The sequence below is a fragment of the Sorghum bicolor genome, chromosome 9, assembly GCF_000003195.3.
Source record: "Sorghum bicolor cultivar BTx623 chromosome 9, Sorghum_bicolor_NCBIv3, whole genome shotgun sequence".
NCBI classification, from domain to species: Eukaryota; Viridiplantae; Streptophyta; class Magnoliopsida; order Poales; family Poaceae; genus Sorghum; species Sorghum bicolor.
Window position 1 is genome coordinate 935,290 of NC_012878.2, and position 27,842 is coordinate 963,131.

General features: G+C 40.7%; 1 protein-coding gene and 3 long non-coding RNA genes across 5 annotated transcripts; all 4 read right to left on the minus strand.

Moving 5' to 3' along the window:
• LOC8067310 lies at window positions 1,029–1,865 on the minus strand. Of its 2 annotated transcripts, none has more exons than XR_002447316.1 (2): window positions 1,484–1,865; window positions 1,029–1,365 (listed from the first exon to the last, which is right to left on the minus strand). It is a non-coding gene; the product is annotated as an uncharacterized LOC8067310 (long non-coding RNA). The 2 variants fall into 2 exon arrangements; XR_002447317.1 differs by having other exon boundaries at window positions 1,457–1,865.
• On the minus strand, window positions 8,335–8,983 carry LOC8067312. The gene is made up of 2 exons (XR_002447909.1): window positions 8,885–8,983; window positions 8,335–8,789 (listed from the first exon to the last, which is right to left on the minus strand). It is a non-coding gene; the product is annotated as an uncharacterized LOC8067312 (long non-coding RNA).
• Window positions 13,381–13,988, minus strand: LOC8067313. The gene is made up of 2 exons (XR_002447980.1): window positions 13,915–13,988; window positions 13,381–13,745 (listed from the first exon to the last, which is right to left on the minus strand). It is a non-coding gene; the product is annotated as an uncharacterized LOC8067313 (long non-coding RNA).
• On the minus strand, window positions 17,619–25,580 carry LOC8067314 (pumilio homolog 1). The gene is made up of 9 exons (XM_002440402.2): window positions 24,783–25,580; window positions 22,349–23,580; window positions 22,122–22,263; window positions 21,923–22,030; window positions 21,330–21,542; window positions 21,125–21,235; window positions 18,694–18,888; window positions 18,380–18,554; window positions 17,619–18,275 (listed from the first exon to the last, which is right to left on the minus strand). The coding sequence occupies exons 1-9, from the start codon at window positions 25,200–25,202 to the stop codon at window positions 18,235–18,237; spliced, it is 2,637 nt and encodes an 878-aa protein (XP_002440447.1). The 5' UTR covers window positions 25,203–25,580; the 3' UTR covers window positions 17,619–18,234.

Below are 27,842 nucleotides of genomic sequence, written 5' to 3' on the forward strand. Positions count from 1 at the left end.
ACGAGGCACACGAGGTGGTCCACGATTAGTCTCCACTGTTAATGACTTTTAGTACAGTAAACCAAAGAAAAGCCCTGATAAGAATCCTCCAGTATGTATGTATATGAGAGCTCTATGTATATATAGGCCCCTCCTGCACGAGGGATAAGTACAAAGCAGTGGCTAGCATTAGATCTCCACTTAGGATTAGGGTGAGTTTCACAAGGGCTAGTTGCACGCCGCACTATTTCATAACTCTCCATTTAGGCATACTACCTTGGTATGTATGCTTGTTAAAAACTCTATCCAAATACCTAGTGGAAAAATTTTGTTGCATAAAACCGTACCTGAAATCCTTTCAATTTACTTCGCACTTGCTTAAACCTCATGTTAAGAAACATCAGTTAAACACTAGTAGCCAAGTGGGTTTTAATCCTCTTAATCCCCGGGATTGTGGATCCGAGATTAAAGGTCCAGGCTTTTAGTCCCGGATCACGCAAAGTTCATTCTCGGCACTAAAAAATAATTTAAATCTTGCAGACCTTCCTCTTTGCATGTGTGAGAATTAAAACTCAGGACCTCTAGCTTCCTTATCAATTCAACTGCACACCATATATGACAATGTCTAGGACAACTATTTGTTGGGCAGAGAATTCTAGTCCTGGTTAGTGATTTCATTGGGACTAAATATCTTATTAGTCCCGAGCCAAATTATGAGCGGGATTAAAAGTCAAGATAAAAATTTGTTCTCTACTAGTGAAAACTATAAAATGCAATCATGTATGTATTGTACCCATGGCTGTGCTTGTGTTGGAAAGTTTCTTCATTATGAAAAGCTAAGGGCATAGTTCTCCACTATTACAAGAAAAAAGTATATGAGATGGACATGACCATAGTATTAGATAATTGCATATCATTATTTATTTATTATATATATATATATATATCTATTCCATCAAGATTACATTTTTCATTATATATAGTCATGCATGGGCTTTCTGGGTCCTCCTTTTTTATGATGTAGCTAAAAAGCTAGCCAATCAAGGACAGCCGAGAAAGGCATGATTTATTAACAGAAAATATAAATAGAAGTAGGTTTTCTTTATTGGGTCATGCAAAAGTCGAACTGTTTATCAGCCAACTGTCGGAGTCTTGGCGACGGTATCAACGAAGATGCGGACGCGATCGGGGCGAATGTCCAGGGTCACAGGTGAACCAACAGGCAGCACCTGAATGTACGCGTTGGGCATGTCTTTCAGAATGATCTCCGTCGCCTCCTTGATGGACATGCCCAGCACCTCGGGCCATGATGTCTTCTTCTCGCCGCTGGTAACATCCATGACAATGGAACTCATCTTTGATGATGGATTATATTATTCAGTCGATCTACATGCACAAAAATATGAACATACAGAAGGAGGGGAATCAGTTTAGCAAGAGACGTAGAGATCAACAGTGATCAAGCATGTATACTCACTACTCGAGATCACGGAGGTGAACTTACTTCTTGTCAATGAAGATGGCTAGTTGTTGTGCCTGTGTGAGACTAGTTGAGTGCTAGTGTATATTTATGGACCTATCCGACCGGCCAGAGCGCGCATAGCACAATGATCAGCATATCGACATGGTTTTTGTGTTAACTTGCTGTAGTGGATTTTCATATATGCCAAAATGCCCTATGAAGATAAGGATGCCCACAAATATACTAGTCAGCCCAAGAACAAACTTGCTTTGTTCAATAGTTAGCTAGCCCCAGTGCGGATCCTATCGTAATCTAGTTGTCAAGAGCTTTCCATGTCGTGACCATTTGTCAATAGTTAGCTAGCTCTGTTCCCACATGAGCACAAAGGTACGACAACCACATAGATGATTATGACGGACACAAATAGAGCAACATATGCATCTTTCTCATCCTAGAAGAAGAAACCTGGAATCTCAGTGCCTACAAATTAAAGCTCAAGCATACATGGCGTGTGATACGATACTACAAACAGATCATCCTTTAATTGATGTGATTATCTATCCTGGATATGCACACACGTCATTTTGTCGTAGATTACACTCCTTAACACTAGATAAGACAATGGCATGCTAATAGTGTTCAGATTAAGTGTTGTATGTGTCTAAATTGCAATCAGATCAAGCAGTGGCGGACCCAGGAATTAGCCAAGACTAGGGCCAAAATTAGACATAGTAAATCTTGAATGAGAACATACCACAGGTATACTACAGTACTACTATTAGTTTAGATGATTTCTTCAAATGGTTTTGTAGTATGTAATTTTGTAGAACAACCGAAAAAGTATAAAATTTTAGACAAAATCGAGCAATCATTTAATCACGATGATGATTCAATAGAACATGAACAACCAAGCAAATATGCAATTTTAGTACAAATTTGAGGAATCATTTAACCATAATTTATAACTCAATTTCTAATCCAATTAAACTCAAATAATTTTAGTACAAAACTGAGCAATCATTTAACCATAATTTATAACTCAATTTTCAATCTAGTTAAACTAAAACTCAATAGGATGGAAAATAGAAAATAAGCGCAAAACCTTAAATTTCTCGAACGTACTCTACATGAGAAAAGCAGAGGAGAGTTGCTAGCCTGCTGCATACAGCCTGGCCTGCTTGTGTTAGGCTACTTGATGGGCCAAAAACTAAAGACTTGCTCTCTTGTTATATGGGCCACGACTAGGGCCATGGCCTGGGCTGCCCTAGTTCTGGGTCCGTCCATGAGATCAAGTGTTGTGCATATCTAATAGTACAGTTCATGTGCATTCTCGGATGATGAAAGAGCTCACATGAATTGTGTAAAGATCAAAAAGCTCATGTGTTGTACATGCCCATATCTAAATGCACAAAAGTAACAATAATAGGAGGTAATATACAAACACACAACAAAAACAATAAGAAGGCAATATCTAAATTCGTGCTAGCCCGAGACCATTCTTGCACCTCAGGCACACCTCCTCCCAACCCCATGTACATGATTCCAAGGCTCACACAAATTACACCTGGCACATCAGCCATGTGTAATTTTATTGTGTTGGCTTTCACTCTCTTCCCCTTTGAGTAGGAAGAGCGGAGAAGATGAAGAGTCCAGTCCTCAACATGGCTATTTACATAGTAGAACTGAACTCACAGGAGCAGTGGCACTATATAGCTTGTTTAGATTTTGACTGGCACGCCCAGATTTCCGTTTGGTGAATTGGTAGAGGAAAAGGGCATAGAAACTTGAGATGGAGAGGAGCAGGCACGCCCAGTTTCATTAGAGACCAATAAATAAACCCTGATGGTTAATCATGGTATGAGGAGGAATACACGAGCATGCTTGATGGGGCTTGGTATCTAGAAATAGACTCCCAACGCCTTGTAAAAAGGAACAAAGGGAGTAGCATGTAAGCAAACCTGCCATTTAAACACTGATGGCATAGTCCAACTGTCCAAGGTTCAAGTGAAGTTTCTCAACTTGAGTGAGCAAGCAGGGTCACCACTTGAGAAATGCTCCTTCAGAACATCCGCCAGCAGTGTCTAGACACCACCTTAGCCAGCACCTCCACTATCCTAGAGCTTGCCTATAGAAAGGAACACTCCCTAGCACAATCACAAGGAGGTGGTCACACAGACAAGATGGAAACATGCTAGCCCAAGTCCCTTCTTGCACCTCAGGCACACCTCCTCCTACATGATTCCAAGGCTCACACAAATCACAAATACCACACCAGCCATGCACATGCTTAAAGGCACAGCAGGTCCTCATCTCCATCTTTCTCAATGCAAAGCAATGTGATTAGTAAAGCAATCAACATCCTAAACAGTTGTAACAAGGTAAAAAAAATCTATTCCAGTTAAATATGGAGAAACTGTCAAAGAAACAAACAAGATTCATGCACTACTAGTAAGCAGCATCTAGTGCCCCATGGTTGGGAGGTTTTGCTTGGAAAAGAATTCATCAATTCAATCAGGGCCTGTTCTTCATCAATTCAGTTACGGCCTATATTGTCGCCAAAAGCCACAACTGAGCTACCCACGGACTCACCAAAAAGTCTCAGTCATTAATTCATCAAAAAAAAAACTGTTCATACCAATCGTGAAGAACTGACAAATATATAATTTTGGATTTATTAGATGACGAAGCAACTTGCTTTGGCCAAAACTTGGGCATGCAAGCATAGAACCTGGGTAGCATGCAACTCACCTAAGTCTGGCGTCAGTGCAGTGATTTTGTTGGTAGAGGATATATATGGCCACGTTGTGCAACCATGGTGACTTGGCTGTGTGGCGCCACAGGTGTCATGGATGGCGGAGCAGGTGCTGTGGTTAGCAGACTGCACTCGTCAACAGATGCAAAAGTGCATCGGACGGTTGAGGAACTAACAGAGGAGGATGCGCAGAATATGGTGGGGGGAGGAGTCATGGTGGAAATGTGGAATGTGCTCATGGCCAAATGATCGAGCTGAAAAAATTGGGCAGCCACCCATGGTTACCTCATCATAGATGTGTTTACGTCTGTGAGGTGCAAAAAGACACATATTAATAGTCGCGTCTCTAATGAGTTCATCGAATTCACACATCTGTACTGTGATCTCATCAGAGATGGGTATCGACAGTCATGACTCTAATGAGTTTCTCGTCCTGGATCACACATCTGTGATGGGGATCACATCAGAGATGCCTCTTGTTGAAACGTTTCTGTGATGGGAGCCACTCTCTCATCAGGGACGTGGATAGATGACATGTCTCTCTCTGATCAACATGAGCAGCTTTCGGTTTACCCACATCTCTAATTTGACATCAGCGACATGTTTTGTCCTAGTGTCGTCTCTTCTGTAGGCATCTTTTTTGGGCTATTTTGACATAGAGATGATTGCATATATCATTGTTTATTTACTATATATTCCATCAGGATTATATTTCAAGATAGCCATACATATATGGAATTCATTGGTCATCCTTTTGATGATGATGTAGCTAATAAGCTAAACTAATCGAGAACAACCAAGAAAGGTAAGATTTATTAACCAAGATACATAAACTTAGGCTTTGTTTATTTGGTAAATCATATCTAGAGAAGGCATGTGCACTGTATCAACCAACTATCGGAGTTTCAGCAACAATATCGACAAAGATGCGGACACGATCAAGGCGAAAGTCCTGGGTCACAATTGAGCCAATAGGCAAAATTTCAATGTGGGCATTGAGCATGTCTTTAAGAATAATATCTGTCGCCTCATTGATGGACATGCCCACCACCTCGGGCCATGATGTCTTGTTCTTGTCACCGGTAGCACCCATGACAATGGAACTCATCTTCGACAATGGATTATATTTTTAGTCAATCTACATACACAAATGTATGGACATATATAAGGAGGGGGATCAGTTTAGCAAGAGAAGTAAACATCATAATTGATTAGGAATGTATACAAACTACTTGAGCTCACCAAGGTGTACTTACTTCTTGTCAAAGAAAATGGCTATGTGTGTGTGAGACTAGTGTAGTAGTAGTGTATATTAATAGACCCATCCAACCGGCCAGAGGAGACAGAAATGATCATATCAACAAGGTTTTCGTTAACTTTCTACTTTGGCCTTTCATATATACCAAATGCCATATGAAGATAAGGGTGTACAAAAAGGACCAGTCAGCCCTGATAATAGCTAGCTTTGTTTGCCAGTTAGCAGATCTTGATAAGGATCCTATTGTCATCTGGTTGCCACAAGGTTTCCATGTCACCATTTGTCATTAGTTAGTTATAGCTTTATTCCCACGTGAGCGAAAGGGCAGAAGAACCATCCTTCAGAAAGAACTCTCGTTGGTGGCTCTGAGAGTTAAACCAACCCTTCAAACCTCTTTTGATTCATGGATGCAACAACTGTTATAGATTTCTTAGTCTCTGTAATTTTCTTTGTGTCTTTCTTTGTTTCTTGAACTCTGCTCTGTTGTAACCCTGCTGTAATTGTTGTACCCTTTTGTTTTGGTTTTTTCTTAATAAAGCTTTCTGCAGGGGCCTTGGCCCCTTCAGTTTCCTCAAAAAAAATGATATATACCAACCTCTCTCTCATCCTCTGAGAAGGAACCTGCTGGAATTTCACTGCCTTCAATACCTCACACATATACACAGAGTGATACAATACTACAAACATATCAACACAAATGTGTTGTATGTGCTTATCCATCTAGCTTGGATATGCACACACATCGTTTTGTCCCACCCTTCAACTCAGGATGAAAACAGGGATGGATATTTTCTGATATCCATCTATCCTGAATGGTAACAATGAAAAGGGCTCCTTCTTTAGTGAGATTGTATGAGCAAATGCCTGAACCAAAATACGTCATTGCTATGGGAGCTTGTAATATTATAGGGGGAATGTTCTGTACAGACTCCTATAGTACTATTCGAGGAATCGATATGTGAAAGTTTTCAGTCCAGTTTTCCCTAAGTCTGTTGAGATCCACATTCAGGAGATTGATACCCTGTCTGCTAAAGTTTTCTATGGTCCTTTGTAAGAACCAGAGTTGGTTGATCTTCAAAAATCTGAGTTCTAACTTGTGTTTGGATTTGGTTTTTTCTTCTCTGGTTCCCGTGGATTTTGTGCTTTTGCGGTCTTGGAGATGGTTTGTGGGCTTGGAACGTACAAGGACCCTAGATGAACATATGGGCCAAGTTAATTGGACAGATTCATCACATGCATGAAAATCCACCCTTGAGAGGAAGTTTGAGAAAACCCTCTTTTAAAGGTTGGTTTTTAGGTCCTATTTGATTATGGGGTCTACGGGTCATGATCTTCAATGGAAAGTTTCGAGATACCTAAGGGAACCCGTATGCAAAATTTGGGATTTTCCTTAGACTATTTAGTTAGAATTTGGGTTTGTTGAGAAATTTTTTGTTGGGTTGTGCGTCGATATCGGAGGGTCCGGTATTCCTTCCCACGTTGAATTTTGTTGGGCGGAAATCTCATACCGACGTCCTATATTGGACCCTGAGGACGTCTGGTTTTCTAAGCGTTTTATGAGTTTTTTTCTATTTGTTCCCCTTCTTGCTTCCATTTTTCGCTGTGTTTCTGGGATATTTTTTAGTACATCTAGCCACCAGTTGGTGTATGTGTACTCCTCAAAATGTTTTTTGATCTCGGTGAGTGCTTTAGGGTCAAAATTGGGACAGCGGCCCAAATCAGAAGAAAATTGGATTTGCTTGGTCCTTGGGCTATTTTCTTCTTGTCTTTCTCATGTTGTATTTTATTTGCCCATTCTCTCAGAAAATTTCAGAGATATATGATTTTGTTTTGTCATTTTCCCATGGCATAGAGTCCTTTGGTTTCTCATTGATATGCATTAGCAACTAAAACATATAAAATATCTCTTATGAGACAAGCTCATTCAAATTTAAAAAGAAGTTATTGTGTGTGAAGATCTTAGATCTTAGTAGTGTCGTGGTGATGGCAATGCAAGTGGGCACTAGTATTAATGGGGCAGATAAAGTTAATTTGGATGATGGTTCAATGTCATACACTCTGGGTAGATATTGATCCATCATGTACCCTACGTATATGCGCATGAGCCAGCTTCACATGAATATGGATGTGAAACGAACATACACATGTTTCTAAGCTAGCCAGCAAATTCATCACCAAAAAGGACATCACATCCATTTACTTTGTTTGTAGATGGTCATTTTTTAGATGATATTTGTAAATAGTGATGATTCCTCAAAAGAAAGAAAAAGAAGTTAATTGTGCAAGAAGTATATGCATGCAAGCTATCATGGGTACACAGTAACAACAAAAGGAGAGCATGACAAGGCAATCAATAACTTTGTTCAATCACAAACACACATCACACATCAATCATGAAAATAGTGTGACGAGATAGTCATGCTTTTAGGACTATAACACATGCACCTAGAAATTGATGTTTATCTCAAATAGAAATGTAAATGGAGATTTCACATAGGCGCATATTAAATATATTACTTTGAGCTCTGTTACCAAAGGAACATTACACACCCCCCAATAGTTCATCAAAAGCATAAGGCTAGTGTGCTTGAGCTCACTGTATAACAAAGAACAACAATCACTACTACATTGATAGATAAAATTGGGTGCTATAGTGCCCAGCTAGGGGTGTAGACAGTCTCACTTTAAAACAAAATTTGATCCACCAAGTTAACATATTTTTATTTCCAATTTTCAAGGTTGGTTTTGAAATCAAAATTGAATAGATGTGGGTTGTAGAGATGCATTTGCATGTGTTACGCATTTTCTTTGTTACGATAAGTTAGGGAGATGGGTCACTATTATTAATAAATATATAACATGGACATGGACATGAACATAGTATATGCATGCACCTGAATCATTGTTTATTTATTATTCCATCAAGATTATTAAGGATAGCCATACATGGGTTGTATATCTAGATCCCTGATCTTCAAGAACAACCAAGAAAGACTGGATTTATTAACTAGTAAATGAAATGGGGCTTCTTTATTTGGTAGATCCAGCAGGTAGAGGCTAACTGTATCAGCCAACCATCGGGGTCTGAGCAACGGTATCAACGAAGATGCGGACACGGTTGGGGCGGAAGTCATGAGTCATAGGCGAGCCAAGAGCCAGCACTTCAATTTCGGCGTTAGGCATGTCTTTTAGAATGCTTGGGACTGCCTGTGTGATGGACAGGCCTACAAACTCAGGCCAACATGTTTTCTTCTGAGTTTCCTCAAAAGAACATGATTTCTTCTGGTCACTGGTCATATCCATGATGGAGCTCACCTACGCTGGATTACTCAGTCAATCTGCATGAATAGATAAATATCAATAGGAAGGAACAATATAGAAATCAGTAAGCTGGAGATCAAGTGATCAGTCATGGACACTAGCTCATGCTCACCTATACAAACTTACTTGTCTATAGGAACCGGTGTCTATGAGCTGTGTACATATGAAGCTAGTGCAGTAGTATGGTGTATTTATCGACCACCAGAGTAGAGGAGAGTGTGTCCAGTGTTCAGTAACTTGCTGTAGTGGCCTTTCACATACGACAATTTCCCTGTCAAGATAATAATGCACACAAAAAATGAATCAGCTCTGGTTGTCCTTACCACCATTGTCGCCATCAAACTTTTAAGAGCTTTACACATGGCAACATATATAGCTCAAAAATTTTTTGTTAGCGACAAATGTGCAAAAGCCATAGAAAACCCATGGATAATCATGACACACACATAGTAACATATCGTTTATCTCATAACTCTGTCTTCAATAGCTCACACATAGTGTAACACAACAAAAAGCCATCCTATATACGACAATGTTTATCTTCAATAAAACTGCAAAGCAAATGTATGCACACATCATTGTGACCTGGATTGCACACATCTTAATCTATACCTAATACTAAAGAGACAAAACTTTTGCCATCTCTAAATTTTCATCCAACTCAATCATATAGATATAGAGAAGAAAAAAGATATCATAATTCTACTTCAAAACCAATTATTAATCAAAATACAACATGAATGGTATAGAGCCCATATAGGACTATGGTCCTTGTTCAAATAGGACTACGTACAGTGATTGATTCTGCCACTATATAATTGAAATGAAAATAGTACTTCCCTAGAGTGCATAAACCACTAGAGTCAAAAAGCAAGCATTTAGGCATCAAGACATAGCATGCTTTTAATTTCTATTGTTTCTTCCATTCTGTTAGTTTTACTTCTCAAATTGCACTCATGCCTTCTGTATCTCATATGTGATCTAGACTCATGATCTATACTCATATGAGTTATGGGACTTCTCCCATGCAACATCCATCAAAACTTAAGCAACTCTTCTTTAAACCACCTCTAAGCCCCAATACACTTCTATACTTGCAAGGAACCCAGGTCTATGCTAAAGGAAGCTTGTGCTCTTCACAAACTATAGTTTAGATCTCTAGTATTTCAAATAGAGCAGCTTGATGGCCTTCAATACATATCTAAAAAACAAGATGGGAAATAAAAATATAAACAACCCTGAATATAGACAGAAATAAATATTCTTGTCCAAATGATAATGTAATGAGTGAAGGCTCGCCTAGACATTTGGATGGTCCAATGAGTATGATCCCAATATGTATTGGGTCGTGTCAAGCAATTTAGTCACTGATTCAACTCATGACATGTACTCATACGAGTTAGAATAACTCATATCAAGCGATGATATAGAGTCTGATTCCTATATGTATATAGTTTCATTGCAAAGCATGTGCACATTTGCTAGTATAATAAAAACATGGCACACATACCAAACAGTAAAGGAAAGTTGATATTATTGACTTCAAGGTAACTTCAAATGAAGGTTACTATAGTGTTTGTAATCCAATCACTACTATAGAACCACCTAGTACTACTAGCTATTTCAAACTGAAGGTTACTATAGTGTTTGTAATCCAATCACTACTATAGAACCGCCTAGTACTACTAGTTGTTTCAAACCGACCATCGCAATCAAAAATTGGTCCCAAGAATGACAATCATATATCTCAAAGTTTTGGGTTCTAAACTGGTAGTGTCAGATGCTACCACTATAGGTTGAGGCTTCAACATGCAGTGAGAGCCTCTGTCACTATTGGTTTAATCAACTGGTAGTGAGAAAATGTTGGTGCTATTTATTGATAGCTTTTTGCATTACTTTTAACTATTATACACTACTAGTTTACAAGATTAATGCAACTTAGTGCTAATGCTTACCACATAGCACAACATCATGTGTTTTCAAAGCTTGTTGCTGGCACTTTTTTGTGCATAAGCTTAGAGCAATCATTTAGAGTCCAAGATATGCTTTAGGGAACTATGAAGAGAAAAGCAAGGCTTGGATGACATGGAGCACCAGTGTCCTCGATGTTGCATGGCACCAGACCACACCGCATTATGGTGAGAGCCAAAAGGCCTATACACAACACTTACTAGCTTCATTCGATAATGATTATGGATACATATAAGTAAAGAGAAGCATATGTGCATTCAAGGTCTACCCCTGCAAGGAGAGATAGGAGGAAGAAGGGTGAGATCCTTAGACCACCCCCAAACCACCTCTAGGGTTTGGTGATGGAGTCATAATGGATGCACATTGCAAGCTTGGCTATGACACCCAATGAATGGTCATGATGGTCTTGAGTACAAGTGTAATAATTGAATGGTCCAAAAGAGGGTAGATTGGGCTCTAAAAAAGTTGAAGTGGCAACCATAGCATGTGCAATTTAATTTAGACCCCCTTGCACAGTGGCATCTGAGTTTGCTACAAAAGCACACTAGTGTGTCCTTAGGCCACGAGGCTAAACTAGTCCTTAGCAAGGTTCATACTAATCAAATTATCCTTACAAGCAATTATAAAACCTTTGTTGAGCACTGTACAATGCAATCCTAGTTGCCATCCATCATAAGAAATTACTGATATCATATTTATTTTCATATTTCTAGTCGGACTTCGATTTGAATACGAATAATGTCAATCATGTCGGATAAGATATGATTGGATATCGACATCATAAATATACGATTTAAGTATTCGGATACGGATACGATATCGAATATTGAATATTCAGACTCGGATACGGACAGATCTGAACCTCTCTAAACGAATTCGATCTCAAATACAGTCGGAAAATATCCGTACCGTTTTCATCCCTAATTGTACCGTCTCCTACAAGTTTTTTTAGTAGTGAACTAATCCACATTAGAGAACTAGGAGTCACCATACTTAGTTTGCTCTTCTCCACTCTAGAATGGTGGATTTTAGACCACTTACACCATTACCTTTTGGAGCCTCCTCAACAAAAACTCCATCGAGGCGAAGTCTTTCTCCAAGTTATAACTAGGTGATGACAATCAACACAAGCAACAAGTCTTCAGTTTTAACTCAAAATAAACCCAACCATGAACACCAGTAGCACTCAAGGCTATCTTCATTTCTCAGTTTAGATGGCATTCCAATAGCTTAACACTCCTTTATGGGGTGGAAGAAAAGCTTCAAATGGGACAGGGATTGCACATATATAGAGGGTGAAGGGGCTGCTAGACATTGGAAAAACCTGATAGACAGAGACACCACCCACCGACCACCACTGCCTTCACCAAATCCTATGGTGATATTTATCTGACCTAAAATTCTAATGACTAGAAAGTAATATACCAAAATTCTCCCACTAGATGATATGGCGTAGTAACAAGACTTAACCAACTTATCATAAAGTCAAGCTTGACCCAACAGGGTCCATCGAGGAGTCATGAAGTTTCTACTAGACCATAAAGTGCACTCCAGTAAGCTAATCAACTTTTGTCACCATCAAGTTGGGCCTCAATGAAACGAACGGCTAGGGGTTACACATATTGGATAGAGGTGTTTTATTTCCTATAATAAATAGGATAGGTTAGATAACTACCGAAGGGTTAAGGGAAAGATAACAAAGGCCTCATGATTGAGTGGAGATACTCGGGAAAACATGTGAGAGATATGATAGATTAAAGGATCAAAGGATCCACATGTGGACAAAGAAGAGTCAGATACAGAGCTTGGTGGGAGGCTCGACTCAACCATGAAGGAAGGGAGTATCAATGAGCCACTAGCATGGGCCTTCACCCCTAGCTCTAGTCGTAGCTTCATCCGCATCATGGAGTAATGTGTAGCCCACAAATCATAATGATGGAACCACAATCTATAGGATCAATAGAATCACTAACGAAACCATTGATTTACAAAAACATAGGATGGAAATTGTATAAATTATAGGTTACTAGAAGAACACCTTGTTGCTGTGAGAACTACTGATTTGGAATGAATTTAACTATTCATACAATTCTTAGAAAAAGATTAACTATTATAAACTAATGTTAGTGGATAGTGTGGAACACTGGTGTGGATAACTAAATCTATGTTAGTGGATGATGTGTCTTGCTAATATGGATATCATAATTGCTTGTGCTAGTAAACTTTAATTACAAGTGATAGTGGATTGATGAGGTGGACATCTTGCATGTCAAAAAAATTACTAGTGGGGTTTTGCTTTATAAGAGTATAGGATAGGATTCCACTCATCTTGAAATGCGGATCTCAAAATCATATAGCATTTGAGATGATAGCAAAATGGGTAGTTTGTAAACTAGAATATGTAATGGTGCATGACTTTCCAACTAAAAATAGTTATTCTGATTGTAAGCAAAGAAAAACGAGAATACTCATGTGGAGTTCTATATGAATAGAGTAAAGAGATGATAATACAACCCAAACATGTGAAAATCCTACTATGGTAAGCACAATTTCAAGCTATATATATCAAGGATCAGAAATTGATGAAATAGAAGCAGTTGTAAAGTAAAGCATAAATTGATGATAGAAACCAAGACATGCAATTGTGCAAACCAGCCCACTTATTTAGTTTATAGGAAAGTAACACACATCCATACAAAAGATGTATCGGCAGGAATGATTTTCTTAGCATCATACATTTTATTGCTCAACTCTATAGCAAAGCTATCTAGCCCACACGGGGCGGGGAGACGATAGTGTCCAGAAATATGCGAACGCGGTTGGGGCGGAAGTCGTTTGTGGTCACCGGCGAGCCAACTGGCAGAAAGACAATATCAGCATCAGGCTTGTCCCTAAGGATGATAATCATGGCATCTTCCATTGTAAACCCAATAATGTTAGGCCACGACCACACGCCACCAGTGCTCTGAACCCCCGTTGTGGAGCTCATATTCAGTCAATATCTACCAAATCAATCAATAACTCTATTATTAACTAAAAATAAATTAGGTAGCATGAATTGAAGGTACATCGCATAAACAAGCTATGTTATATAAGATTCATAGATCATAAGAATCAGCAACTAAAACAATTGCAGATAATTGCAAACTAGTCAAAGCAAAGCTAATTTACCACAAAGAAGATAGTGTTTTATGACTTGTTTCTAAAGAAACTTGGTGGATATGTATGAGTTGTGTTGTGGGTCTAGCAATGCGAGTGGGACAATGGTTTTTATAGGGCAAAGAAGGTTTGGATGAGGATTCAGGGTCATCCACCCTGGAAAGCCATCAATCCATCGTGTATCCTACGTGTGTCCACATTGATCTAGCTTCACGTGAATAAGAATGCAAATGAATAAACTACCAAATCCCAATACCAGAAAAAGATGCCATGTCCATTTAATATGTTTACATATATATGGTGGTAAGTCCTCAAAAGGAAGAGAAACATGTTGATGGTGCAATAAGAAGCATATGCACACGAGGTAGCTGATGCATGTCACTAGTACAAAATAAAAACAAGAGAGAGTACAAAGCTATAAATGGATTTATTTGATACGTGTGCACACTAAGGGCACAACAACTACAAGGAAGATATGGATAGAAAGAAATTATTTTTCTCACCTTTAGAGCCTTGACAAAGAAGGTATAGCCATTTTGAGAATCAATCCTATCATGATCCTTTCATGTAATTGTTTTTATGCTTGGGAAATTGATCTCCCTTGTTTATCATTGTAACATAACATAATGTCGTAAACTCTGTGTGCTTCTCCTTTTTATATGTCTGAGCGGTTCTCTACTTTCTCGTTTAAACAAAAAAATAAAGTGGGTTTGGAATAAGGATGTAAAAGGCCAAAGGTTGTACAACAACAACAAGGGAAAGGGAAAAGGAAATAGAAAGAGGAAAGTCCAACATGTAAAGAAAAACTCGTGCAAAATGATACACTAATGTGCTGCAGTATGTCTAGCCCATAACAGGCACCATGTCTGTGCCTCCTTTATTTAATCTTGTGTTGAAAAGTCCCATTGATATCTTTGTTTCTAGAGATCCATGGCACGAGTAGGATTATTGACTATAGACCCCTCTTCAGCACCGCTAGTGCTACAACTAAAGATATACAACCCATTCATGGAGAAACTTAGTGATTGTCTGATTGTCCTAGGTGACATGTGGGTGCCCAATCCTAGATGAAGTTGAGCTCCAAACATGTGTGTCATGGATTGGGGTGCTATGTGACCTTGTGGGCCGAGATTGGGCTACCAAAGTGGGCTAGACTGAAGAAGCTACAAAAGCAAGGAGGACATTCAGAGAGGGCATCAACAAAGAAAGCACCTTCGTCTTCCTCCTATCTGAGAGTTCCCCTATAATTGCTCTTGTTATATTTTTCTTGATTCCTTGTTCTTTCTAGTCTAGATCCCCTCTAATTCTTCCTAATTTGTATCAAGTACACTTGTACTTGTGATTTGGTAGTGGAGATTCGTAACAATTGGTATCTAGAGCCTTAGATTTAGGGAACCCTAAATCTTTCCCCACTTCGATTGCGCCCATGGCTTCCTAGTGTCCACACCATCTTTTGTCACCATTAATTCACTAGTGGCAAGAATTGATTCCCTCTGTCAGAAGATGGTGAACTTGATGCACATGATGGAGGTGAAGCATGTGGGGATTAGCCACGCCCCTGTGACCATTGTGACTTTGGTTCTATCGTTGTTGTTTGTTGTCATCGACTACTTCGCCAAAGTAATCTAGCCGTGTCATCCATGCCTACAAGGACCTTGACCATGTCCATGATATTCATCTTTACCGATCGAATTCAACTACGCTGCAAGCAACGATATCTACTACTTCGCTAGAGTACACCACCTCGGTGATGGCCATGACCCCTTCACCGATGTGCACCACCTCCATGTTGACCACCCACCTTGCCTCTAACCATCACCGTTGTCACCATCTTCTTCTGGGTTCCTAGGTCGCCATACGTTGCTCTGAAACAAGATCACCCAGATGGCAATGAGGGAGCCACGTGCCAGCATGATCGACCATCCTTTGGGTTGTGGGTGCTACACAGGAGGCATGTACCATTGCGGCAGCAAGCCAGGTGTGCATGTGAGCTCATCCAACACCTTTTGTGGCTTGCCAATCGGGTGAGGCTGTTCATCGACTTTGCTACGACTACTCTCTATTGCTAGACAATAGCTCCTTAAGGCCAACAACTTCTACAAAAGGAGTAAACTTCTTTGTAATGTCAATAGTAAGTGGTTGATCCAACTCTATTGGGGTCCTGGTGGAGTCAACAACAGTGGCTTAGGGGACAAGCCCCATGTCAAGCAGCGGGGAATATCATGAACTGGGCGACCATGTGACCTTGTGGGGCGAGACTAGGCTACCTAAGTGGGCTATGCTAAAGGACTCTCACTACAAAAGGAAGGAGGACATTTAGAGAGGGCATCAATAAAAAATATAGTACCTTCGTCTTCCTCATGTCTAAGAGTTCCCATGTAGTTGTTCTTGCTATCTTTCTTGATTTCTTGCTCTTAGCGGTATAGAACCCCTCTGATGCTACCCAATTCGTATCGCATACACTTGTACTTGTGATCTGGCAGTGGAGGTTCAAAACAATGTGATTCTTCACTATCTTCATTCAGCTAAAAAACTAAAAATCATCTCCCTCTATGTCCAAGAGGGAAACATCTTCGAGCCTTCATTGGTTCCTTCCAACACACACAAAAAAAGGAAAAGAAATAATTTTGGTGGGACAAACCATCTATAGTATTATATATGCAAGGCAAAATAACATGTACTTGCTCTAAACCATGCTACCTCTATAACATACTATAATTACTTCAAACCATATTTACTTGCCCTTAATTAACTTTAAAGAATGGAAATTAAACCTAGCAAGTGAAGAGGTTCCATCCATAGGATGGTAATAAGTTAAATATCCCCCTAACAAGAAGCTACCTATCCAAGTTGAGCAGTCTACCCGTTGGACCTTAATTATCCTGTCATCTCTCTTGTCTTCTTCATCGCTCTTGTGTTTCTCTAATCTCTCTTATCGAGGCTTCCTGGCTCGACGCCGGCGAGTACGGGACCCGTGTGAGGAACTAATAGATCGAGGAGCAGCGGAAGAGCCGTTGTCGTAAGACGTGGTGGGTGTCTTTCAGAATGAGTACAAATTGAACATAGCAGTGTGTGTGACTAGTTACCAATACTCTCATGTACGTCCGACTCATGTTCACCTTATTTCAAAGACATCCTTATTTCAAAGACATAGGGAAGACTTCTCCTATATATGATCCAGTTTTTTCAACATGCAAAGGTAAGAGGTCGACAACCTTTTACACATCCACAAGACCACCAACGTTGCCATGGCCGGCTGGTGACCTTGCTCTTAACCAACATGGAGCGTATGGGCGACAGTGCCGACGAAGACATGAACACGGCCAGCGTGGTGGTGGGCAGCACCACGATGTCGGCGTCCGTCTTGTCCTCCAGAATCACCATTCACCTTCTTGGCTTCCTCCACACTCTGCCCGACCAGGCGACCACTTCCTGCCACTACACGTCTTGCCGCCGACGACGACTTGTGTTGTCACCGACGAGCTCAGCATGGTTGCTGTCCGAGTCCGATGCTATAGCTGCTAGCTGCTGCTTTGCAGATGCTGTATCAATCTGTACCAAGGTAACAAGAATATATATCCGGATTGACCATGACAGATAACATGTACTACAACAGGACATGTACCAATGTACCATCCCAATCTCTCTTGAAACTCCAAACAAAAACAAGGGCAAGGGCAGTCTCAAAGACAAACCAATTTACAAGATTAAAACAATTAAGAACAACAAAAAAAAAACTGTTTATCTGCAGTGAAAATTGAGATTAAAACATTCAGACATCGGGGACCTGGATTACATGAGACTCAACCATTAGCACAAGGAACAAAGTCACATTACATATCAAACAGTTCAGGAAAGCTGATACTAATAACTTCAGCTTAACTGTAAAAACAAAGGCTAGTGCGCCTCAGCATTATGTTACAACAAAGGCCAGACAACAGGAGAGCCACAGCAGCTATACCAAGAGATGAAACAGGGTGCTGATGGCCTCAGCTTCTTTTTCTTTTTAGACAGACAGCTAACAGCTTACTTTCTCCTCACTCTAATAGCTAAGTTTAATTTGTACAGCAGCAGAGTAACTGACATGCTTCTCACTCCTTCCATCTTCTTCCTCTTTACAGCAGCCTTCGGATCGGACTCGCACGCATCACTCCTCCCTTGATTCCGCCTCATCACTTCTGCTACAGAATTAATGTACACTCTTCCGCGCAAACATACAGTATTTATTTTTCCGGCGAGGCCAAAAGGGGCCTTCATATAAGGTTTTAGTAGAGAAAAAAAGGTGAGTGCAAACCTAGCAACTGTTAGCTGTACAACTAGAGAGTTTGCCCTTCAGGCAGCGGTGCATGCTGGTTGAAGCCCAAGGCGCTTCTCTGTGAGCACAACAACATATACATCATTATTAGTCTCTAAACACAGACAGACACCTAATGTCAAGTCCTGGAGCCATAAATAAAGATAGAACATTTGTATATACCTCCAGCAGCAACAAGCTTCTCTACACGTGCTACTATGTGCTTCCCGTATGTGTACTTCTTGAGGGTGTTCAGGTGTGTCTTTATCCTTGTTAGGATCATCTCTCTCTGCTGATCATCACAAGTTTCTAACACCTTCTGCACCACATAGTTTGCAAACTGGTCTTTCATCATTACCTAGCAACCACAACGCAACCCATAGTTTCAGTAAAGATCTCAACACGCATTAGCCAGTTATTGAGTGAACAAGCATTTAGCAGTTCTGCTTAAATAAAAACCTTTTGTAAAGAAAAAGAAGTTTGAAACATCACCATACCTCAAGAGGTTCGCTTTCACTAGTGGATCCAAGCATCTCACCAATCAGAACCTGACGCTCTACAGGATTTCCAAAGGCTAAGCACTTCTCGATGACATTTGAGGCAAACTTTTGCTGGCTCATTTGCACAATTTGGCCAATTAGCTTCTCAATAATAGCCGATCTCTCATGTGGTTTGCCATGTTCCAGAACATGCTGTAGAGTTCAGCAAGTCACTAGTAAGAAAATATCGAGAAACAAAACACCTAGTACAAACAAATCAAAGAAGGTCCCAAAGATCTCAGAATCATGACTAAGCATATCTCAGAATTATGACTAAGCATACAGTAATGGTTATCCCATAAAACCTGCCGTGCCCACACTGTAAGTGCAACAGTTGACTGAATCAATGCCAAATCCTAAAGCAAGATTATGTGCACTGCTTAGTGCTTACAGCAGGAGGAAAACAACCCATTGGAATGCCTCCAGTCAAGCATTTCCAAATTTTGGTAACAAAATCATTATGCTTACATTTTGCCCCTACAAAAATAATATCCATAGAATTATCCCCAGAAGTACATACATAATCACAACTTACAAACAAAAATAAACATTAGCAGCCCGAGTCATGTTAAAGACTACCTATCTCCAAGACATTATTTACTTGTAACATGCGGAGAGTAATAACTAGTAGCACCATATCACCACAAAAATCCACCAAGTTCCCTACATATTAACTAGAGAAAACATAAAAGGAAACCACCTAGGGCATGTGAACAAGACTTCTGAGCAAAGGAATGTCAACATTGAGTTCACAAAACTCAATTTGTATCCAACCTAAGTGTTCAATGTTTGTAGAGAAATAGTGGCAAGTAACATGCAATTTTGTAGTTTACATTAATTGACTAACAGCTAAATTACAGAAGCACTGTCAATTTAGCAATATCAAGGGTATACTAGAATAAAGGTTGCACACTTGCACCTCGAAATCATACATGAGAAGACATATTTGCTAGTCTTTTCAGGAAGAGATTGCAAGCTCTAGTATGCAGTTTATAACCCAGGTGTCATGGTGGTCCTGCAAGGTGCTGAAAATGAGAGTGCGCTATGATAGGGGGCAGACCCAGTGGGCTACAAGGGGATGGTGTGGCATACCCAAAGCCCAGCCTAACAAATAAGACCTGGGTGCTGCCGCACCGAAGCCCAAAGTGGTAAAGCCGAGTACCGCCCGTGGTAACCTCTGCAACTCTGTCATCGCACCACGCCTTTTGAATTCCCAGCACCCACTTCTCCTTTGGCCTCCTCTTTGCCTATTCAACCAAACCCTAAAGTCTCTCCTGGTTTGAGTTAGGCCATTTAGCAGTAGCAGGTCAGGCTGCCAGGCATCAGCGCCTCGCCTCTCTTGTTGCTTCCTGCTCCACGCAGCAGCACGACACATGGCCACATGGGAGAGGCAGCAGTACTGCAGGGCCAAGTCTGAACTGCCCAAGGCCAAGCCCAATGTATGTTACAGAGTTACAGTGACAGTAGTCAATAACTATATCAATTGATCCTCAAATTAGCTCAATTGATTGATATAGCCTGTAGATGTAGGAAGTAGTAATTAAGGATTCATTTGTTGATTATTCATGTGAAAATTTTGGTGTGTCATACCCCATGGCAAAACCCTGGGTCCACCTGTTATGACAGGCATCTCATATAAGAGGAGATCTGCCCAGGGCTAGGCTGACGTTGGGAGGGGGGCTGCAAGCCCAGTTACCTTTATATCTATTATTAGGAATATTATTGTTATTTAGGGGGTGATTTATAAATTATTAGGAGGAGAAGGCTATATATATTTGTAAGACTATGAGATAATTAAGCAGAAACATATTGTTTCTCGGCTTCCTCAGGGAGTCGGGAGTTCTCTGTGTTTTAACCCTAACCTGCGCCCAGCAGCAGCAACGGCGCCGCCGCGCCGTCTCCCCCACGCACTCCACGCTCGCCCAGCAATCAGCCACACCTACAACCTTCGGTCTCTCTCACGCAGGGCTAGGAACCCTAGCACCACCACTGCCTATGGTGGGCTGGAACAGTGTGGCTCCTAGAAGTTGCTCTTAAGGTTGGTTGCCCTGGACATGTAACTCTGTACAGGTTGTGTCCACAATCTCGCATGTGGCAAGCCAAATAGTTTTTTTTTTTGCATGTGTTGGGGTGGGTTGAGAGTGAGTTGTGTGTTACAACAAAATAACCTAACGCTGATACAAAATAAGTCTACCTACATTTCGTTGAAGGAGAGAAGGGGGTCCATGATCCACATTTCAGTATTGAATGATACTAGTTATCAAGCAAACAACATACCAAGATCAACAAAATAGCATACAGATGTTACTGGACAACACAGTCCACCAACACAAAACTAGGTAGGCAGGTACAGGCATGTATCTCTTTCAAAACTGAACATGGCACTGACCTGAACAACATAGTTGCCATACTGGTCCTGAGCTAGCAAGCAAACAGACTGGAGAATCTCATCCATCATTATTTGCTGTGTCTTAGGATCATCACAATGCTCTAGAACCCTCTGTAGCAATTTGTGATATAATAATAATATAAGTTATAGTATTACAATAGGTAAGCCTCTAAATGGATGAGAATAAAGCATTTAATTAGCATACCTGAATAACTCGACAACCATATGGATGAGTGGATAGCATTACAACTTGACCATAGAATGTCGAGACAATAAACTCGATAGCATGCTGAGGAATGCACTCTATGCATTTCTGTATAACATGGTTCCCATTTTGATCACGTACACAGCGCATGACATGGCCCTCCAGCTCTGCAACCATTTTAGTCTGCAGATCCAAATCAACAACTTCTATAGCCTGCACATATATCATCAATAGCGTCAAACAAAATGTCACTTACTACAACCTTTCAGCCAATTATGTAAATTCTAGAGGTGCAAGGGTTAAACAATTGTATAAGCACATATAAAAAGTATGCAATTAAGGCTGCCAACAATTATCCAACATAAACTTATCTTATAGGAGAAAACTATGGACCAACAGTATACCCAATCTGTAAGCCAGTGACTGATCACTCAGAAGCAATAGTATGAATAATTATGCAAGGTAAAATTATTGGAGACATCCAACACAATTGCAAGTTAAAAAAACCAACAAAGCTCTACTTATTGAATAGACATGAAAACTAAAAAATACATATTTGTATTTGTTGGAGAGATATTTCAATTGACAAGCACCTTCTGTATAACCCGGCACCCATACATCTGAAGACTAAGAGCAAGGACACGTCCAATAAGCTGACCAGCCAATTCCTTTATCTGGGCAGTGCTTCCATGCTCAAAAAACTGAGAGAAAAAACGGAGCATTGAGTTAAGAAAAGGCACAAGACAGCTACAATCACAAACAGATATCTGAGCAGCAATTCCATACTCCTACCTTTTGAACAACATAATTTCCAAATACATCAGTCATCAATGTGAGAGCTTGAGGCATGATTTCTGAAAAAACCATGTCCTTTTCTTCAGTACTGGCTGTCTCTAGCTTCTGTTGTATGAACCGACTCCCATATTGATCAGCACTACAGAATATTCAAAAATTAGTAGGGTAATTTGCATGTTACACCATTACCATGATTATAGAAAAACGTCAAGAAAGAAGTGTACCTAAACTCAACAACATGGCCAGCTATTTCCGAGAGCTCATATGATTTACTTTTGTTGCTCTTGAACTCCTCCAGAAGTGAGGGCATCAAATTGGCATCCATCTTTCCACCCATGCCTGAATTCCATGAACCAAAGGAATTACCGAAGTTTCTCATGCCTGATGGAAAGCGCATGTTGCGCTCACCATGCCTAAGTGGACTTCCTGGCGCAATAGGTGAAGAGGGAAGAACAGGACTTGTCAATGGACTTCCAGCATATCCAAGGTTAAATCCAAGATTACCATAGTAACCATATTGCTTTTGCGACTGGAGTAAAGGGCCAAGGTTAGCTTTCTGAGTACCAAGTAAGTCCATGTAAGAATTTCCCAGATGGCCCCTGTCCATTAGAGGATCATCACAGGTAGCTGCAAGTTGGGCAAGGTACTGGATATACGCTGGATCAATAGAGGTCTGAAGAGAAGGTGATGCAGTTGGACTTCCAATTCCATTATAGTTTAGCATGTTAGACATACCAGCTAAATTTTGTCGAGAAGATACAGTCCCTCCAGGGGATCTAGAACCAATCCTAGGGGAAGCAAAGCCAGATCCAAGAGACAAACTGTCAAAAGATGTGAAACTTCCAGCATTAATCTGGTTCCTCATCGTAGATGAATTGACCAAATTGGAAGAATATCCATCTGGTAACTTAGATTGCCCATGCTCAGGACGTCTCATGTAGTGCTGCTGATTGCCATTTGTCTGGTCACCCTGTCGATCAAAAAGGAACTTCTGGACATTATCGACATCCTGATACAGCTGAGACTGGTCCATAGTTTGCCCACTCATTGCCCTAGATGATAAGTTCATCCCAGATAAAGCAGCCACCAGATCATCAGATTCACCGATTGCGGATGAACTACGACGGAAAGAAGAGGAACCACCATTGATCTTCTTATCAGTGTTACTAACTTTCACACCAATTGGAGGCAGAGATGGACTAGGGGCCCTCCTCACAAGCTCAGGATCTGGAGATGCACTCCTAGAAAGAGATGACCCTAAAATAGAAGCAAATGTATTTGATGGCAGATCAGTGTTCTGAAATTCATCCAAGCTCCGTAAACTATTGCTAGAGTGCAGGCCTCCAATAGTTCCAGGTCCACGATTTAGACCATACTGTATTCCAGAAGAACCTAGTAAGTCATTAGTATTGTGGCTAGCAGTCTGCCTATCCATATCACGCTGATACGAGTCCTCCTGCACCATTTACAACAAGTACAAGTCCGATGTTAGATCAAACAGAACAGAAGGAATGAACAGCAGTCCAGGGGAAAAAAGGAATATTAAAAATGCTAGTGCTTAATGCAGGATTTCAAGAATTTTACAATACACAACCATCAATAAATAAAGATCGGCAAAGGGAACCACAAAATTTAGAAGATTCTATTTATGCACTTATGCAGAATATGGCTCACTCATGCACAGATGTGTTGAAACGGATAGGCTACAGCAACAGGTAACAATGTCATAGAGGTGCATCCAAGCATTTTGCAAGTGAAAATGTGGAATAATGTTTGTCGTGATCCATTAGACATTTCTAAAAACCAGAAAGCATGAACAGCTCTGGAACTAGATTAGTTTATTCCATCATAAATGGAACAATGTTTGTCGTGATCCATTAGACTTTTGTCAAAACCAGAAAGCATGAACTGCTCTGGAACTAGATTAGTTTATTCAATCATAACGTTTATTCCATCATAAATGGAACAATGTTTGTCGTGATCCAGATTCCAGACATTTCTCAAAACCAGAAAGCATGAACTGCTCCGGAAGTAGATTAGTTTATCCAATCATAACATTTATTCCATCATAAATGGAACAATGTTTGTCGTGATCCAGTAGACATTTCTCAAAATCATAAAACATGAACTGCTCCGGAAGTAGATTCGTTTCCATCATATCGTTTATTCCAACGTAACACATCACTAGTAACGGTTTCACGTCACAATCAGGAAAGTCAGCCGAAAATACTACTTAGGCCTCCAAAGTCAAATAGGGTAAGAAGGCGTTTTTTTTTTCGTTACTTGCGTTACCTATCTTCATGTAAATAATAAATTTCTCTATATATCCATGAAGAAGCACGACTCCAAGAAACCAATAGATCACATTACTGCAAGACAAAGACATCACACAGGTCTAAAGTGCAATCACGCATTCATACTGCACAGAGTGCGCACAACGACCGGATACCTAATATATGTCAAACATAGCAAATCTAGGATACTTCAGCGCTAGATATACAGATACTCCACTATAAGTGGAGCGAACTCAAAACATCACTCATCAGTCAAAAACAGGAGTAACTAGTACAAGGTCAAAGGCTTTCTGAAAAGACATATATATTAGCCCAGAATGAAAGAAGTAATAAGGGGAGAAAAGATTCGATTCGATCTTTCAACCTGAAAGACTGAAGAGAAGCTCCTCTGGCGACCGAGATCGATCCCGGGCAGTCCGACCGTCCCTTCGGCAGCCGACGCCTGCTGCTGCTGCTGCCTCCTGCCGTCCCCGATCCCGCCGAAGCCCGCGGAGGAGCGGAGGCGGTGGTGCGAGGACCGCCAGTCCTCCTTGGAGAGGAGCGGCGGCGGGAGGCGCGGGTTGAGGTGCGCATTGGAGTAGTAATAGCTCTGATACGCCGGGTCAGAGCGGAGCTCATCGTCCACGAGCAGGCCGCCGGCGGCGGCTGCAGCGGCGGCGCCCAGGGCACCCTCGACGGTGGGCGGCGCGGAGCCGCTGCGGAACACCTCGAAGTCGCCGCGGTCCGCCTCCGAGGCCCCGAACGCCGCCGCCTCGCCGCCACGCGCCGCCATCTCAGTCACCATCGCCGCGGGAGTGAGCAGCAGCAAAACAGAAAAGGCAAATGAAAAAAAAAGGCTAGATCTTTAAGTCCGCCGCGCTAGAACCCCGCCATTACCGCACTCCGGCGGCCGGAAGCACGGAGCTGAATCTTTCAGCGGAAGTCAAGTTTTTTATCGCCGGAATGAGACGAGGCGGCGGCTGGAACAGGGTCCAACTGCTCAGAGCGGGCGAATCGGGGGGGCGGCGTCCATCTGCAGTGTCCGAATTCGGCGGATTTGGGATGGATTGGATTGGATTGGAGCTCCTCCACTCCACCTCCGAGTAGGGGTGTGTGAGCAGTGGCGTGCTGGGGTAGTGGGGGGGAAGAAGAGTAGAGACTGGAGAAGAAATCAGTCAGAGGCCGGCCGGTTGCGGCTCGGTTAAGTACAACGGCCGGAGAGAGGAGCGCCGTTGGATCTAGGAATGGACGGCTCAGATCTCCCCGAGGGCTTTGGGTGCTCTAGGGTTTTGTTGTCTCATTACGGGCAGGGTCATCATCCCTGCTCAGCTCTAGAGAGAGGTTGAGAGATGCCAAAGCCATTTTTGTTGTCTACTACTAGTACTTGTTTAGAAATGGAAACTTGGTCATGGTAGCAGTCCTAGCTAGTATACCACAATTTAGGTGTTTGTAGAAATGCATATGATATGATGCTTCTTGCTGCTTTGGTGATTGTATGTCAGGCCTTGTTTAGTTCCAAAATATTTTGCAAAACGTGAATAGTGCCAATTTCGTTTGTATTTGACAAATATTGTCCAATCATAGACTAACTAGGCTCAAAAGATTCGTCTCGTCAATTCCGACCAAACTGTGTAATTAGTTTTTATTTTTGTCTATATTTAATACTTCATGCATACATCTAAAGATTCGATGTGACGGGGAATCTGAAAAAATTTGCAAATTTTTTTGGGAAGTAAACAAGGCCTGAATGAAAGAGGAAATTTTTTTGGGAGGGGTCAGTTTCAGTTATCCAAACCAAAAGTGCAATCTGGCTTGCTTTTCTTTTTCTTCATGCAGGTGGCGTAGATTCTTCTTCTTTTTTTTTTTTTTTTTGCCCTGGAGAGGATTATTAGCAGGAGATGTGTACAGGATGCAATGCAGAGATCTGTCCTGAGATAAGATTGTGTGAGCATGAAAGATCAGAAATAACTCTGATAAGGGATCCCACGAATCTTGAGGTACCTGGTACCCTTTGGAACACAGATTTATTTTATTTATGTGCTTTTCATGTGAAATTGTACTATTTCCTACAAAAATCATGTTATAAAGGGTCGGAATGAAAGTAGATTAGGTGAAAGTGAAACCGTTAAGAAAAAAAATAAAATGTCTGTTTGACATAGTTCCTTATCCAACTATTTCTCTGATCAAACCGGAGGTAAATGATAGGAGCTTTAAATTATAGCTCCTCCTTTCCACCGGAGACGGTTGTAGCTCATCTTTCATATGTCAAGAAAACGCTTCTACGGTTGTACCTTTTTCCACATGTTTAGTCCTTTATTAAATTATATTATAGCTTCTCATTTTCAGTACAGCAAAAACGGTTCTAGCTCATCTTCCATATGTCAAAAAAACGCTTTCTCTGTTTTTGAGCGTTTAGTACGGGTTTTTTTGGCTCTTATGCTAAAATTGTTGTTATTGGAGTCGAAACCCAAACCACACCAAAGAGACTCATATATAAGCGGGGCCTTGTTTAGTTGCAAAATTTTTTGCAAAATGAACATAGTAGCATTTTCATTTGTATTTGATAAATATTGTCCAATCATGAACTAATTGGACTTAAGATTCATCTTGCAAATTACAATAAACTGTACAATTAGTTATTTTGTTATCTATATCTAATGTTCTATGTATGTGCCGTAAGAGATAATCTTGAAAATTTTTGCAAAAACTTTGGAAAGTAACAAGGCCCTGATGAGTAAAGCGCTGTTATATATATATATATATATATATATATATATATATATATATAGTAATATTTTTAACTGACAGTTTAGAACACAAGAATAGAAATTTAAGTTCCATTTCAAAGAAAAGGATATAGGAAAAAATAGGAAGCCTGAATAGGGAAGGGGCAGTGATGATGAGTACGTGCAGGGCCGGTGCAGGCAGGCAGGAGGCCGGCTGCAGCGCGTGCGTGCGTGCTGTCGCGTGGCCACTGGACCCAAACCACGTGACTGACGTTAACACCCTATCCCTATGCATGGATTAACAGCGGTAACAACTCAATAATAACAGTGGGTTAAAAAGTGGTGAGGGGGACGACTTTTTGTTAGCAGCACCGCGTGCATCTCGAGGCGCGTCCAACTGCTCCTCCACTCACGTCCTCTCATGCCCTTTTTTTTCCTTGCCATGCTTTTCTCCTCCTTCCTATATAATAATATTAAAATAATAAGGATTTGTTTAGTTTCAAAAAATTTTGTTTTGGGACACTGTATTGTCTTCGTTTTTATTTGACAAACATTATCTATTTATGAACTAAATAGGCTCAAAAGAGTCATCTCGTGATTTACAGAAAAACTGTGTAATTAGTTTTTGTTTTCATCTATATTTAATACTCCATGCATATAGCGCAAGATTGACGGGGAATCTTAAAAAAAAATTCACTATTTTTTTGGAACTAGACAAG

Bases quoted from the DNA above. Each gene is read 5' to 3' on its own strand.
- LOC8067314 (XM_002440402.2), bottom strand. From the start codon at position 25,202: ATGGTGACTGAGATGGCGGCGCGTGGCGGCGAGGCGGCGGCGTTCGGG. The intron at 18,889-21,124 runs GTCAGTGCCATG...TGAACTCTACAG, and splicing joins ATGGCAACTATGTTGTTCAG to CATGTTCTGGAACATGGCAA. The intron at 18,555-18,693 runs GTATGGTGATGT...TGTGGTTGCTAG, and splicing joins GTGAAAGCGAACCTCTTGAG to GTAATGATGAAAGACCAGTT.